General features: G+C 43.2%; 1 protein-coding gene across 1 annotated transcript; it reads left to right on the forward strand.

Annotated features, from left to right (window-relative positions):
- Positions 1 to 6,461: 6,461 nt before the first annotated feature.
- hoxc11a (homeobox C11a) lies at positions 6,462 to 9,232 on the forward strand. Its single transcript, XM_085914145.1, has 2 exons — positions 6,462 to 7,269; positions 8,412 to 9,232. Exons 1-2 carry the CDS (start codon positions 6,462 to 6,464, stop codon positions 8,642 to 8,644), a joined length of 1,041 nt encoding a protein of 346 aa, XP_085770271.1. The 3' UTR covers positions 8,645 to 9,232.
- Positions 9,233 to 15,110: the final 5,878 nt, after the last annotated feature.

Here is a 15,110-nt window from a genome sequence, read left to right on the forward strand (position 1 = left end):
TGGCTCAGCACGGCCAGACGGTTTGTAGTGATTGCAGTGCATCTTTCACGGCAGTGTCAAATGCGCAGTTGGCCGTGAAAGAAGATAAAGTGCAGGTGCCTTCATATTTGTTTGTTGCTGCCTTGTTAAATGGGCCGCCCCGCGAGGACAGGCAGCTGAGCGTCATGGATGCAAAATGTTCCATGCAGCTTGCATTTCGATTGCACTTGCGTCGGGCAGATTTCCAAACATGCAGAAGCCAAGGTCAACCAGAAGCGCGTGCGGAAAGCAAAACCCCAGTCGTTGAATGTGGAGCACCAAAACAACACGCGTGCTCGCGTCCCGGTGGCATTTAACAGCATTCGGTCTTGTTAAAATGTAAAATAATCCACATGGAGGACGTTTTGACGCTTTTGATTGCTTTTATTATAATTTTTTTTCCCCACACGACGTGACTTTTGGACATCTTTGCGCATTCTCACATTTTGACTTGCGCATGGTGTCTCAACATCCAGAATTAACTAAATCATGTCGGCTGCAACTAAACTTTAATGTCATGCCTGACTATTTTCATTTGCAGCCTGTCGAATGCTTTCTTGCTTTCTTCTTTTTCTTATTATTTGCTTGGCCTCCTTCTCGATCTTATCACGCAGAATCTTGACTATCAGCTTCGCATTAGGCGCGAGTGCAGTTTGTGGAATTTCACCTTCCACCAATAAAAGAAAAGCCCTGTAAAGAAAAAAAAAGAAGAGAGTGTTGAGTGCGGAGAAACCTTGAGACTGCTGCATCCGGATTGTAAAATGTGCACAGTCGGGAACAATGGCAAGCTCAGGACTAAGTTTGACTTTGAGACTGACCAAATGTGTTTATGGCGGCCTGTCTCTGCGTCTCAAAGGTCAGCGAGCTTCACGGTGCCCTTCACAGAGAACTTGTGGTCACGTGGGCTGCGTGGGCTCCCTGACCTCGCCGCCCCCCACCACCACCACTGCCCTTTATGGCGTGGAGATGGCCACAAAAACAGCCAAGAAAATGCGCGACACTGTTGTTCTTGTCCAGCTGTGTGTGTGTGCGAGCGTGCGTGCGTGCGTGCGCGCGCGCGTGTGTGTTTGTGTGTGTTCGTGTGTGAGAAATAGTTTTGAAAAGAGAGTGCAAGCTCCTGCATGTGACTTTTGTCTTTTGCGCTGTCATCGATTGATTGTGACATGATGTTTAGATGAGTTCTGAAATGTGCCATGCATCTTCTCAACAAGCTTCTTTTTTTTATGCCTTTTTCACTGTGTGCTGTCTCCGATCGACAGAAAAAGAAGAAAAACACGTTTAAAATTGATCCACCTGGCGATTTTACAATGATTGGGGTATCGATTAGTTTTATTTTGGATTCTAAAAGTAGCGCGACTGCGCCGACTGCAGCTGCAGCTGCAGCTCTTTCTCAATTGCTTCATTTAGGTTACGTGTATATTTTTTTCCTCCTATTACGTCGTCCGCACAATTGGAAAGTATAATAGGCGATGTCATTGCTGCGTAAAATTTTGAAATGTTGGTACGTGCATGAATGCCCCACCAACAAATTCACCGAAAGAGAAATTTACAGCACTGAGCTGAAAAAGTGCCATTTGTTAAACTCACTTTTGTAACAGATGTCAAATTAATTGAGCAGACCAGGCAGACACAACAGTTTTTATTTGCCTGCAACTTTAGCAAAACCATTCCCGAGCTCTCACCGAAGTCAATAACATCTCAATATGTGCTCTGTCTCTGGAGTTTTTTATTTTTTATTTTTATTTTTTTAAATGTTGCTCTGTTTATGACGTGTGGCAAAAACTATTTGACCCATTTGTACACTTTGGACCGTCTTTTTGTTTTGTTGTCCTCCGTAAAGGTCATAAAGACAAAAAAATGGACTCCAGTTATTGCCTCTAACTAAATAGGCAACACTCTCAAATAAATACAATTAAATAATAAAGAAGTAGGCATGAAACATTTTTTCTTTTTTAAATAGAATGTATATTTAAATTCGAATGCACCAATGACATTGAGGGGGTTTGAATAATTTGGTTATTCCACACTGTGGGGGGAAAAAAAATCATGACTTGTATTTCCGAGGGACCACATCAGCAATTTACATTGGAACCACTTTAAAATATAAATATTTGACATTGAATGGAAACAATGTTGCATGGCAGTACAACAAAGCAAATAAGTTGTTTCCTCCCAAACCATTTGCCGAGTTGGTTTTAGTTCTCTCTTGAAGTTGGGACAATTACCGATGTAAAGTTTTGTTGTTGAACATGTGGCAAAGCCACTTTTCACAATAGCAAAACTTTAAATATTTTTCGTCAAATGCCAATTTTTAAAATCTCGTGGGAGTTCGTTACCTTGAAATTTTCTTTTTCTTTTTTTAACAAAGCATTTATTAATTTGACATTCGTGTAATTTTCCAAACAAAAATTTGTAGAGAGAGAGAGAGAGATAGATAGATAGATAGATAGATAGATAGATAGATAGATAGATAGATAGATAGATAGATAGAGAGATAGATAGATAGAGAGATAGAGAGATAGAGAGATAGAGAGATAGAGAGATAGAGATTCACAGCACGTATCATCTTTCCAGTAATTTGCACAATCGTTTACTTAAATAGTGTCGAAAGTGAAAAGCAACAGCTCCAAAGTATTTTCCAACTTTCGACAAGATGTACAAGTAGCTGTCAGAATTAGACAATTGCAGAAATCACGCTCTCGGCTATAGTCAACAAACTTTATAGTCATCTGCGGTCATCGCTCGTGACGTAGAATAGGTTTCTACCAAATAATAATAATAATAATAATGATAATAATACTACTACTAATAATAATAATGTATTATTATATATTTATAATAATAAATACTAATAATAATAATCATACTACTACTACTACTACTAATAATAATAATAATAATAATAATAATAAAGTGAAAGCGCGTTTTTTAAGCACTCCGTAGCTGAGGGAGAAATCCGCTGGCTATGGAGCTGGGCGCCAAACGCACGTCACTTAACTTGTGATCTGATGTTGCCTAAACCGCAGAGGCTTCACGCGTGGTGCCTTCACGGCAAGTTCATTTGAAACACACACACACACACACACACACACACACACACACACACACACACACACACACACACACACACACTCACACTCTCACAAGAGGCCCTTTGGTGCGGCTTGCAAATGTTCGCAGCCTCATGCAGCCAAGTTTAACTGGCCGACTTACATCCAATTAAACTTATCTGGGCCATGAGGGGGCTATAACGCGATTACACTGGCTTTCCCCGCTCCAAGAGAGTGCGGCCATTCCGCTGCTTGCGTGCGTGGGTCAGCTCGTGTTTTGGGCTCGTCGAACCCGGGCGGGCGGGCGGCTGCATGCGTCCAAAGCAGTCTTTATTTCGGAGATGTTCTTTCCACGAGGGTGGAACCTCAGCAAAGCACTGTCATTATACGGCAGGAGCTTGCAAGCGATACATTTCACATTCCACAGCGTTGCTCATAAAGGCAGCGGCGCGTCGACGTGGACGCCTTCTGCGAGCAGCTCTTAACAAAGGCGTGACGACGATAATATTGCACAATGGCTCGCATTAGACAGCATAAAAAAACAGAAGCTATGGCGTCTGCGTATATTGATCGCCTGCCATTTCTGTGCAAACAGCCTGCGCATTTGGTGCAAGCAGAGGCTCCGCGGCGGCCGCTGTCGCTTGTCCAGGGTCCTACTGCGAGCGGAATATCAGATGCTGTGAGTCAGCCATCCGAGGAAATAAACACATGATAAAGCTCATTCTTCGCTAATCTGCGCGCACCAGTGCGGCGATAGGCGGCCCTTAAAAGCCCCACTAGACAAATATTTCCAAGTGATGGACGTTTGCTGCTTCCGTTTTGACACATGATGACAAACGCCCCAATGTAAATGCTGCAAAAGGCCGTGCGAGACTTGCAACGCTATACTTGGCCTCAACCTTTGCGCACTTTGCAACTTGCGCTCTCAATCTTTACACGGCTTTTATTGGGGCAGCGTCACACGTTGCGTGTATTTGGATAACTCGGCTCCACTGGCATTGGATAACGTCAAAAGAGTCACACTTTTGCCACTTTTTGAACCGTGCATGTTTGTCTTAACCTTCGAAAAATCACGCTCCAATTTGACACTCTTCGTTGTGATTAAAATCCAGCCGAGCGCCGACGTAGCAGAGTTGCCTGACATGGCGACCGATACTTTGGAGTGTTTTGTTGTCGTGCGAGCACAATCTCCTCGTCGTTAGTGACATCCAAATTCCCCTCATTCTCAGGTTTATTGTTTTTTTTTTTTTTTTTGGGAGGGTGGGCAACAAAAGGATTTAGTGTTACTGGAGCCATTGCGAGTTTTATGGTGGACGTATAGAAGCGAGTTTTAGTGGTCAAATTCAAGTGCTGTGTCTGGACAGCTGTCTGCTTTCTTTGTACTTGCAGGATGCATCACGTGAGCCCACCTTTTGTCACCAAGGGCACTAAAGAAGCTAATGCCATTGCCACCTTTTGCAAACATGCAAGCCAGGGCAAGTCTTGTTGTGCCAAATTGGAAAAAAAAAGTTCTCCTATAAACGCCATGTGCAAGTTTGGCCTTCACAAAATATTGGACAATAATTCAAAAGTCTGCTGCAGGATTTAGGAAGTGTCCAATAATCATAAACAACGGGCCATTATATTAATTCCACCGTGTGATTGTATCTGTTAGTCTATAAAAAAGTGGAAGACTGCCCTCAACAGTACAATGAAAAGTTTACAGCGACTCAGGAAAGAACAAACAAACGCATCTTTTCAAACCACTCGTTAATTTATTTAAAATAAAGCAAGCAAGAAAACAATCACACCCCCGCTGTTTAATGTCCACGTCCTGCTGCAAAAAATACAAATCAAATAAATAAAACAAAACAAGATCGCAGATGCATCAGCTGGGACTTATTTACTTTTAGAGCCAAATGTCGAATTCGGGATTTTGCTCACAAAGCAGACAAAGTGCACACAGCGAGCACATTGTTGCACACCAGAAACACATTTCGATGACGCATTCGTTAGCCCATTTCAAATCTTTCTCCTCTTGCCACAGCACTGTGCATGCGCGGGTACCTGAAAATCGCAACAACGGCAACAACAATATTAAGAGTAATTATAAACAGATTATTTTCTTCAGACAATGAAAAACTTTTTAGCTGTTACCTGCTGCTGCCAGTTTCGACAGTTACTCCATATAAAATAAATAATAAGAGTAGTATAAAAAATAATAATTAATAATAGTAATTAAATAATAATAATAATATTAATAATAAAAGTGTGAGCTTCAGCAGGCGGCGTGTTGTTTGCGTGAGGAGTGCAAGCGAGACATGGTGTGCTTGACGGCTTGTACTTTGTGCAACGATTTCCATGTTTTCCCTCCTGAATCAAAGCCGAACCACATCCAAGTGCATTGTTGTCCCTGCATGACTTGAACAACAAGTCCGAACCCCCCCCCCTCCCCTAAAATGGCCTTTATTAGGACGGAATATGTTGCGCCAAAGTCCCTATCCGCACCTGTGTTTAGTGTCGACGCTGGCGCAACAGGCTATAGCTTGCGTGGCTACCAATCTAGAAATTAACATGCATGGCAATCAAAAAGCAGATCGGCGTCAAAATGGTTCTGACTGCGATACTCTCACCTGCACACACACACACAAAAAAACAATAAATTAAAATAATAGCTAAGATCATAAAGTTTTTTTTTTTAAATACAAGCATGCTTGAGCACATTTCTGATGTTATGGAATTGTTGTCGGACACGGCTTGCCCAGTACCCCCCTCCCTCCCTCATGCAGTTTGCAACCACTTTCCAAAGGCGTAACTTCTCTTCCTGTGTGTAAATGTCAGTGTCAATAATGCTGTGGATAAAATGTCATGTGCAGGAAACGTTACAGGAGATGACCACGGTCCTTGGGTGCAATCATAACAAGAATCTGAACAAGAGTGATCATGACGAGAAGAGTGCGTGGAGCCTTGTTACCTGTCCGAGAGCGCGCCGGCCTTTCCGTAAACATCAACATATGCGCACAAAGTCTCCTCGTGTCAAGGCAAATCATATACGCGCATGCCGGTCCTGATTTTGGTGCTTGTATATGAGAATGATTGGTTTGATCACCCCCCCACCCCAACGTACACACACACACACACACACACCGTCTACACACGCACGCACGCACGCACTCACGCACGCAGGCACGCAGGCAAGCAGGCAGGCATGCACGCACACACCCCAACCCCCTGGATGTAGCAAGCCCAACCACTCCTACATGCAACTCTTCCAAATTGATATATGACAATATCTACTTTCGATCACGTGTCCGCCCGGCGACTTAGACGGATTGCGCGTCATCTCGCCTTCCCCAATTTTTGTGTAGTGCTGCAGCTCGCATCCAAAACATCTTTATCGACGGAGCGCGAAAGATGTTTAACTCGGTCAACCTGAGCAACTTCTGCTCGCAGACACGCAAGGAGCGCACTTCCGACTTTGGGGAGAGGACGGGTTGCGCGTCCAATCTCTACCTGCCCAGCTGCACCTACTACGTGCCCGAGTTCTCCGCCGTGTCGTCCTTCCTGCCCCAGGCCCCGTCGCGCCAGCTCAGCTACCCGTACTCCGGGAACCTCTCGCAAGTGCCGCCACCGCCGCCACCGCCGGTTCGCGAGGTGTCCTACGGGCTGCACGAGCCGGCCGGCAAATGGCACCACCGCGGCAACTACGCGTCGTGCTACTCGGCAGCGGGAGAGGAGCTGGTGCATAGGGACTGCCTCCCGCCTTCCACCATGACGGACATGCTCCTGAAAAGCGAGAGCGCCTACAGCCAACACCACGCGCACCACCACCATCATCACCACCACCATCCGGGTTCCAACCACCCGTCGGCGGGCTTCTACTCCGGCGTGGGCAAGAACAGCGTCCTTCCGCAGGGCTTCGACCGCTTCTTCGAGACGGCCTACTGCAGCAGCACGGACAATCAGACGGACGCCAGCTGTTTACAAAAGGCCGAGCTAGTGGGGAAGCTGCCGGGCGGCGGCGGCGGTGGTGGCGACCCCCAGCAGCGGCGACAGCAAGAGCAGCCGCAATCCGCCACCGAGCAGGACAAAGACGCAGACGCAGACGCGGACGCGGAAGACGACGCCGACGCCGACGAGGAGCACACCAACTCGGGCTCTTGCACGTCGTCCTCTGCGGCCACTAAGGAAGCCAGCGGCGGCTCCAAAAGCAGCCACTCCAGTACGTAGAAGCTGTAAAATGGGGGAAGAGGTGAAGGGAACTAGCCCGCTGTTTTGTCGCTCTCGTTTTATGTGCACTTTTATAAGCATTCAAAAGGATTTTATTATAAGCCCACAAAAGCTCTTTCTTGCAATGAGAACAATTTTTACGATGCTGAGCCTCTTCAAAAAATGACCATGTTATACACACTCCGTGCTGAGAGGCTCTGTGATTTTTTTTTATTTTTTATAAAGAGACAGCGCTATTGTGACAAATGGTAACTTTGATCGTGAACTTGCATTGGGCGTTTTATGAAGGGATTTTCTTTCTTCTTCTTGTGCCCACCGTACATGTGTAAAACCCAATTGGGCAGAACATTGCTGTTGGCGTCTTGTGAAATGTCTTTTTGAAAACACTGCATGGCTTTTGGCCGCCCTGCATGCACGTCCAGGCTGCTGTGCTCCACACACACACTCACACACACACACACACACACACACACACAAACGCACGCATGCTTGCTGATCTAACACAAGTGACTAGCTGACACTTGGACTGCAGGAAACGGCTATTAGGACAAATAAGCAAAAGAAAATAAAGTTGTATGTTAGTGCAAAATAATGCCCACACACACAGTAGCCATGTTTTTTTATTTATTTGAAATGCATCTTTATATTTGAAGGGAAAAAAACAATTAACAGAAAAGACTATTGCATGTTCCCCAGTTACCTGTTTGATAAGAACTTATCGGTCCTGGGAGGTGCGCAAAGGCTATTGCAAATGTGGCCAAATGCATTTCAACACGGTGCCAAGAGTGTGTAAATTGTTGAGTTCGGCTCCAGAGGAATGCGAGGGCACATAATGCAGCGAAATGCTTTTTTGCTCTCGTCAATTTAAAAGAGATAAACACGTGCTTAGATGCTGTCACTTGCTCTTATTTACTCCAAACGGTTGGCATATTTTACGCTCCTGGTCTCCATTGCGCTGGTGCCACGCGCACGGCTATCTGACTTTATTTACATTATTAGGATTAGTATTATTATTTTTTTGCAAGCCTTGTTTCAGCTCATTAATTTTGGCAATCTCCCCCCCCCCCCATCTCCGCGAATGTATATTGTGAAATAAGGGCATTATTATTTAAAAAATATATTTATTTTTTGCAGGCACCCCGCGCACAAGGAAGAAGAGGTGTCCCTACTCCAAGTTCCAAATCCGCGAATTGGAGCGAGAATTCTTCTTTAACGTTTACATCAACAAGGAGAAGCGTCTTCAACTTTCCCGCATGTTAAACCTCACTGACCGCCAGGTGAAAATTTGGTTTCAGAACAGACGAATGAAGGAGAAGAAGCTAAGCAGGGATCGCCTGCAGTATTTTTCGGGCAATCCCTTGTTGTGAAGCGCCCCTGCTCCTGCTGCCTGCCCGCCTGCAGCGGTCACAGTCTCGGTCAGTGGCAGCGAAAGAGGCCCGCCATCTTGTCCACTCGCGTCGAACAATTGCAAGCGTGGCCTTCCCAAAAATCCTCCGAGGGGGCGCCCACCATCTTTCGCCAATGTGGGCTTATTTTTTTCTAGACCTGCGTGGGGTTCAAAAACATTCATAATGAAAAATAAAAGTTGCCGTTTTCTTACTGCGCACGGGTGGCGGTGTATTTCTAGCTGGTTCTCAGAAAAAAAGGCCGATAATAATTAAAAAAAAAAATCAACTATGCTGTTCTTGAAAGTTTCATTTATGTTAAATTCTAATGTGCACAAATAATTATTTGTTTAACAAAATATAATCATTTGAATGTTTTCCGGCTCTCCCCTCTGGTTTGTGTATATAGCATCTCATTAGAATTACGTCCCAGCCGGAGAATATCTAAGGCTATTTTTTTTTCCAAGAAGCGATGACAAATGTGACGTCCAATCTGTGAAACACACACACACACACACACACACACACACACACACACACACACACACACACACACACACACGCATACACACACACACACACACACACACACACACACACACACACACACTCACACACACACACGAGCAAATGCACTTGTAAATAAGTCTGCAATTCTTCACTCCACTTTCTCCTTGAACAGCTTTAATACCAGTACTCGTTAAATTATTTGGTGCTTTGGATTCCATGGTGGGGGGCAGTGTGTATCAATAATACTATAATAGCTATATGAAATAAAGTCCAAGCATAGAGGCAAAATGGGTGAGGATTTTTCTTGTGCTTCTTCTGCTCCTGCATGCATGCGTTTGAGCCCAAAATAGCATCTGAATGTCTCGAGTGCGCCATTTCTCTCCAGACGCCTCGCTGTGCCGTGCTCGCGTTGAAGTGCGGATCCGTTTGGGCTCGACTTTGTTTGCAGGCTATTTCCAGTCGTGCTTTCAAAAGAGCAACGCTGCTTTCAAGCAAAACTGGAGAGACAGAGGGCGCGATGATAAGCTCTTTTAGTGGCCACTAAATGGAAGCCCCACTCTTGTTGTCCAGTCTAGACACTGCCATAAAGACGCAGGCACTAAATGGCTATTTTTTTCTCTCTTTCTCTTAATTGCACCTTCTGTTCTGGCCGAAAAGGCGTTCTCTTCCGCAGTAAATAGTCAACATGCAAGGCTGCGTGTCCGAGGGGGGTCGCACTGGCCGCCAAGCGCTTTCTGTTGCGAATGTGAAGATATATAGTTTTTTTTCATTTTCGAAAAATACATATAATGCCGTTTTGTTTTTTCATTTCATTTTCGTTTACTTTTTGAATAATGTTATTTTAGTCTAAATGGCATGATGTGTACCTTTCAAAAATAAAAAAAATCATTTTGTTTCTTTTACTTATTTGCATTTTATTAAACCTACAAATGTGTCAAATAATTTTGCCGGACCCTCTCTCTCTCTCTCTCTCTCTCTCTCTCTCTCTCATATATATATATATATATATATATATATATATATATATATATATATATATATATATATATATATATATATATATATATATATATATATATATATATATATATATATATATATATATATATATATATATATATACATATATACATACATACACAAAAAAAAAATATTTCCAAAGTTGCCTCACGTTGACTTAAGTAGTTCGCTCCCAGCACTTGAAGGGTGTCCTGCAAAAGACACCCAGCTAGTGAACATGTCATGTCGGATTTTTTTTTGCATGCACGTGATGTGCACTGGAGAACATTTTAGAATAAAATCTAGTCTTTGAACTTCAATAATGTCAAGGCCTTCACCTTTAACCCGCTGCAATAAAGCAGAATCAAGGACCCCCGACTCTCACAAGCGCCCTCCCTCCGTCCCTCCTTCCCTCAGCCCGGATGTGAGTGTGTTGTGTGTGCGCGTGCGTGGATAAGCCGGCCAATGAGAATGAGTGGGAACAGAAGGTGGAATGTGTGCAGGCTTCAACTTTGACCCCTCGCTTTCCAAACTACAGCAGGTAATGTACGTGCCCTACTTTCGGACATTGTGCAGTAAATAGTCTTGATTGTGCTTGTGACGTGGGAGACTTTCTCTTCACGCTCGGCTTGGAAGAGACAAGACTTCAAACACACATCGCAGCGTGGTCCTGAGTGTGTGTGTGCGTTTTTCTGCGCGCGTGGTGGTGGTGGATGTATGAGTGTGTGTGTGTGTGTGGGGGGGGGGCGTGTGTTTGATTGCTGCTGTAACAATCTGTTCTATTATCTGTATCTTACATGCACGGTTAAGTGTTTAATTCTGCATGAATACGATTGACTTTTGGTTAACAGTGGTCAAGCTTTGTATTATTCCGGGGCGGGGCTTGTTGTGTCCACGTGACCTCTTCACTTCCTGCTCCCAATTGGGCATTTTTTCTTTTCTTTTTTTTCTCAATTTTTTTTTTTTTTCCCCAACAGTCAAGAGCAGCCCCGATGCGCATAATCTAGTCAGAATGCAAGTGAAGCGCGTAGGGTGGGGGCGGGGGCTCGGGTGGGGGTTATTGTGTCAAAAGCACACACCAACAGAGATCAAGGCTGCAGGGCAACCCCCCTCCACCCGGCCACTCCCTCCAACCTTGGCCCTGGATCATTTGTTGATCCTGCTCGTAGTGTTGCCTCTCTTTACCACACGGGGGCACCCCCCCTCCCCAACTCACCCCACCCGCTCTGTTTTCTTTCCCCCCCACGGGATGTGTTTCCTGATGTGGACGGTGACGTCAGAGTTGAGCAAAATGACTCCTCACTTGGACTTTGCGACCTGACGGAAGGGCGGAATGTCACTGTGGTTGTGCGTGGTTGTGCGTGTGTGTGAGTGTGTGTGTTTGTGTGTGTGTGTGTGTGTGTGTGTGCTCTTCGTGTTGTGGCGGGAGGCAAATGACCGCGTGTGTTTTTATATAGGAGATTAAACCTTCAAAGTTTCTCGCAAAAGAAAATCATAAAACTGAGACGAGGCAACCGCCAATCTGTTTTACAAGTGCAACCCACACCGCTGTAAAAAAAAAAAAGTTTCTTTTACTTTGCTCAATATTTATGATCTAAAATAAATTAAATAACATCTTACTGGTGTTGTTTGGGCCCCGTTTGTGATTTCGAATGAAAACTTAGCAAAAACATATGTAGAAACTTGAAGATAATTTAAATCCCGTGAGGTCAAGTTTACTACGAAAATAATAATAATAATATATGTGTCTGTGTGTTTGTGCACGTTTAAGAAGGAAATAAAGACGACAAATTATTTTCTCACTTTGTAGATGTTTTTTTTGGGCACCTTGAATGATTTTGAGTCTCATTAGTGTAGGTCAGGACATGCAGCCTTCCACTTGGTAGCCCGGAGACCGGTATTATGCAGCAATATTTGCATTGAGTGTTGAACGGTGCGTCTCATAGCATGTTTGTCGCACAAATGTGCAAGTAGCGGGCCGATGGCACTATTTTGCTGCTGGCTAGCCGAGCTGCGCCTCTAAATATCTTTGCCAATTGGATTGGTGCGAGGAAACGTGTGCTGTGTGCCCTCTATGCTGCTGCGTGCAAATTTACAGCGTCCGCCAGAATGTGCGTACAGGGCCTTGTGCAATGGAGAGCACCTGATGAACTGAAACGCACCTCTGCGGGCAGCAGCAAATAACCCGAGAGGAAAACCTGCAAAGGAGACGCGACAGTCTCACCAAATGTAAATGAGGGCTGTTTGTATAGCAATATAAAATGAAGCTCCTTTTATTGCATCCGACTCTTTTATAGCCTCATAGAAGAGGATCGCTGCTGACGGGCATGTGACCAGACAAGTCATTTTCATTTGACTAAATTAGGGAAAAAAAACATAATTTATTCATTGCCATTTAAAGACCTGCGTGCAGAACACGCAATTGTTTTCATGTTTTTTTTTCCCTTAAGAAAATCTCTGAAAACGTGAAAATAACTATTTTTGAAGTAGGAGTCATGTTAATTGTCTTTAATATGATTTGCTCCTTTCATTTTTGCAAGGCGACATTGACTGCTAAGCAAGCACGCTGAACTTTCGTAAGCATAAAGGAAACTTGACATAGCCAAATGTACGTTTTAGTTCATTTGAAAAAGTCTTCAATGACCTCGCAAGTTGAAGGTTTCACACACACAAATATGTATGTGTGTATATATATACAGGACTGGGCAATTTAACGCATTCATTTTGCATTAAGTCACACTTTTTTAAATAACAATAATTCTTTTTAGCTCGCATTAACTCGGCTCTTATTATTTCTTTTATTGTGAAAGTCTGTTACTTCCGACTGCAGCCAAACCAAGGCAAAAAAAAGCAAATATGATAAAAACAATGTGATGATTATTATTATAACAATAATAATAAATATTATTGTTATTATTATCAGTAGTAGTAGTAGTTGTCGTAGTAATCGTAGTAGTCATAGTAGTAGTAGTCATGGTAGTAATATATTCATTTGTATTTTAAAAATAGAACAAACAGAATGACATTGAAGCCATGGCCGTGGCAATACGCTTTTCAAATTGAGATTCATTGTGAAAATTTTATTTAACTGCTGGTGGATGAAAATTGTCAAAGGTCTGAGCCCAGCTAATGTTTTGGCACTTTCATTTATATGGCTATACATTAAAATAAAACACTACTCGAATTTTGGGGGATTTTGTATAACCTCTGCCTAAATAAACTAAAAACCTAACTTGAAAATAATTCCCTCAAAAATACATATATTTATATGTATGTGTACATACACAAGCTAATCATTAGGCTAATGGGAAATTGTGATTTTCTATTAGTGTTGTTGAAGTGATCATTTGAAAATTTAAAACCGTGGAGGGATTTATAGAAATCAAAATGTTGCATATGACAACGTCTTCCCTTATTGTTCAAAATTGGACCAACCCAGAAAGTTGAGTTGATTTGACCCAATTTTGGACTATTTTTTTGCTCAATGTGTTAGGTTGCTTTGTACAAAAAAAAAAAAAAAAAATTGGTTTATTCAATCTGACATAACTTCCTGGGTCCATGGGCCGTCTTATGGGTGATTTAGCAAAGTACACATCGGGCAACAGGCGGCCAGTACACCCTGAACTGGACGCCCGCCAGTCGCAGGGCACACAGACACACGCACCAAAAAATGGGTTGCTTTAAGCAAAATCCTGGCTCGGTCCATTTTCTAACTCAAGTGTGTATGTCTTTTATTCTGCTTTAAAATGACTTAAACATCAACTTTAATCACATTATAAATAAAACCAACCTGGATGGTACAATCTTATTCATATCTTCTCAAATTCTGAAATGAATTTGTCCTATTTGGTGCACAAATATCTTTACTCCTTTCGGGTCTCGCTCTTTCGACATCCATCGTAAGTGTATGACGTCATCGTTCCTTGTCTGCATGTGCCTGAGCACACTGTGAGTATAGGAATGTTTTTGCTGTAGAAAAAAAAAATGGCTGCCTCTCAATGAATTACATCACACACACTTGAGTGTGCATGGGCAGTGTCTCGTGTCATACAACTTGACCATCACGTGTTACATTTCAGGATCAGCCTTTTCTTAACTTAAGCAATTCTTAATTTTCTTCTTATTTAATTTTAATTAGAGTAGACGAGCCCTTAAGTGTGTGCGTGTGCGTGTGCGTGCGTGCGTGTTTGAGGGTTGTGTCTTAACTCAAAATAAGCTGTTTGCATAGCTTTTTGTTTGCACACTCATGAGAAAATAAGAAAACAGACACTTGCATTTTGTACGATGTTTCTTTGGTTTATTTCACAACGATCACATTTAACTGCATGCAACGCGCGTCAATGTGAATGAAAAAATATGAAGAAATAAATTCATGTTGTCCTTCAGGTTTCTTCAGTCTGCATGGTGCCTCTCGTGGATTTCTAGGATTCCTTTCTTTTGTTAATCTGGTGCAACTCGTTTGAACGCTTCCTGCGACTTTGTTGTAATTGTATTCGTGGAAAAAAAAGGTGGAGAATTGTATTGAAACTCGATGACGGAACTGTTTGGCAGCAAACAGCGTGTTGTGTGTTACTGTAGTCAACGCCGGTCGAGCTGCGTGCATCTTGTCATGCGCTAACCACATTGTTCAACATGCTGCACGCATGAAACGACGAGCAGCGGGGAGTCCAATTCAAACCGAGTCGACACACAACACACACGCTTATGCTCGACAAATCGCTCAAAACTGTTTTGTCACTTCGAGTCAAACCAAAGAAAGCAACAGATGATGCAGTCTAACGCGCGTCGATGATTTTTCGTGTATTTGTTTCTCTGCGTGTTTTTGTTTGTTTGTTTGTTTGTTTGTTTGTTTGTTTGTTTGTTTGTTTGTTTGTTGACTTGTTTATGTCGAATTCACAGGCGGCTCCCCAGTAAATAGCTTACTCAAAGGTCTAATAGA

Source organism: Syngnathus leptorhynchus, chromosome 1, assembly GCF_054491065.1.
Source record: "Syngnathus leptorhynchus isolate UIUO chromosome 1, UIUO_Slep, whole genome shotgun sequence".
Taxonomy (NCBI): Eukaryota; Metazoa; Chordata; class Actinopteri; order Syngnathiformes; family Syngnathidae; genus Syngnathus; species Syngnathus leptorhynchus.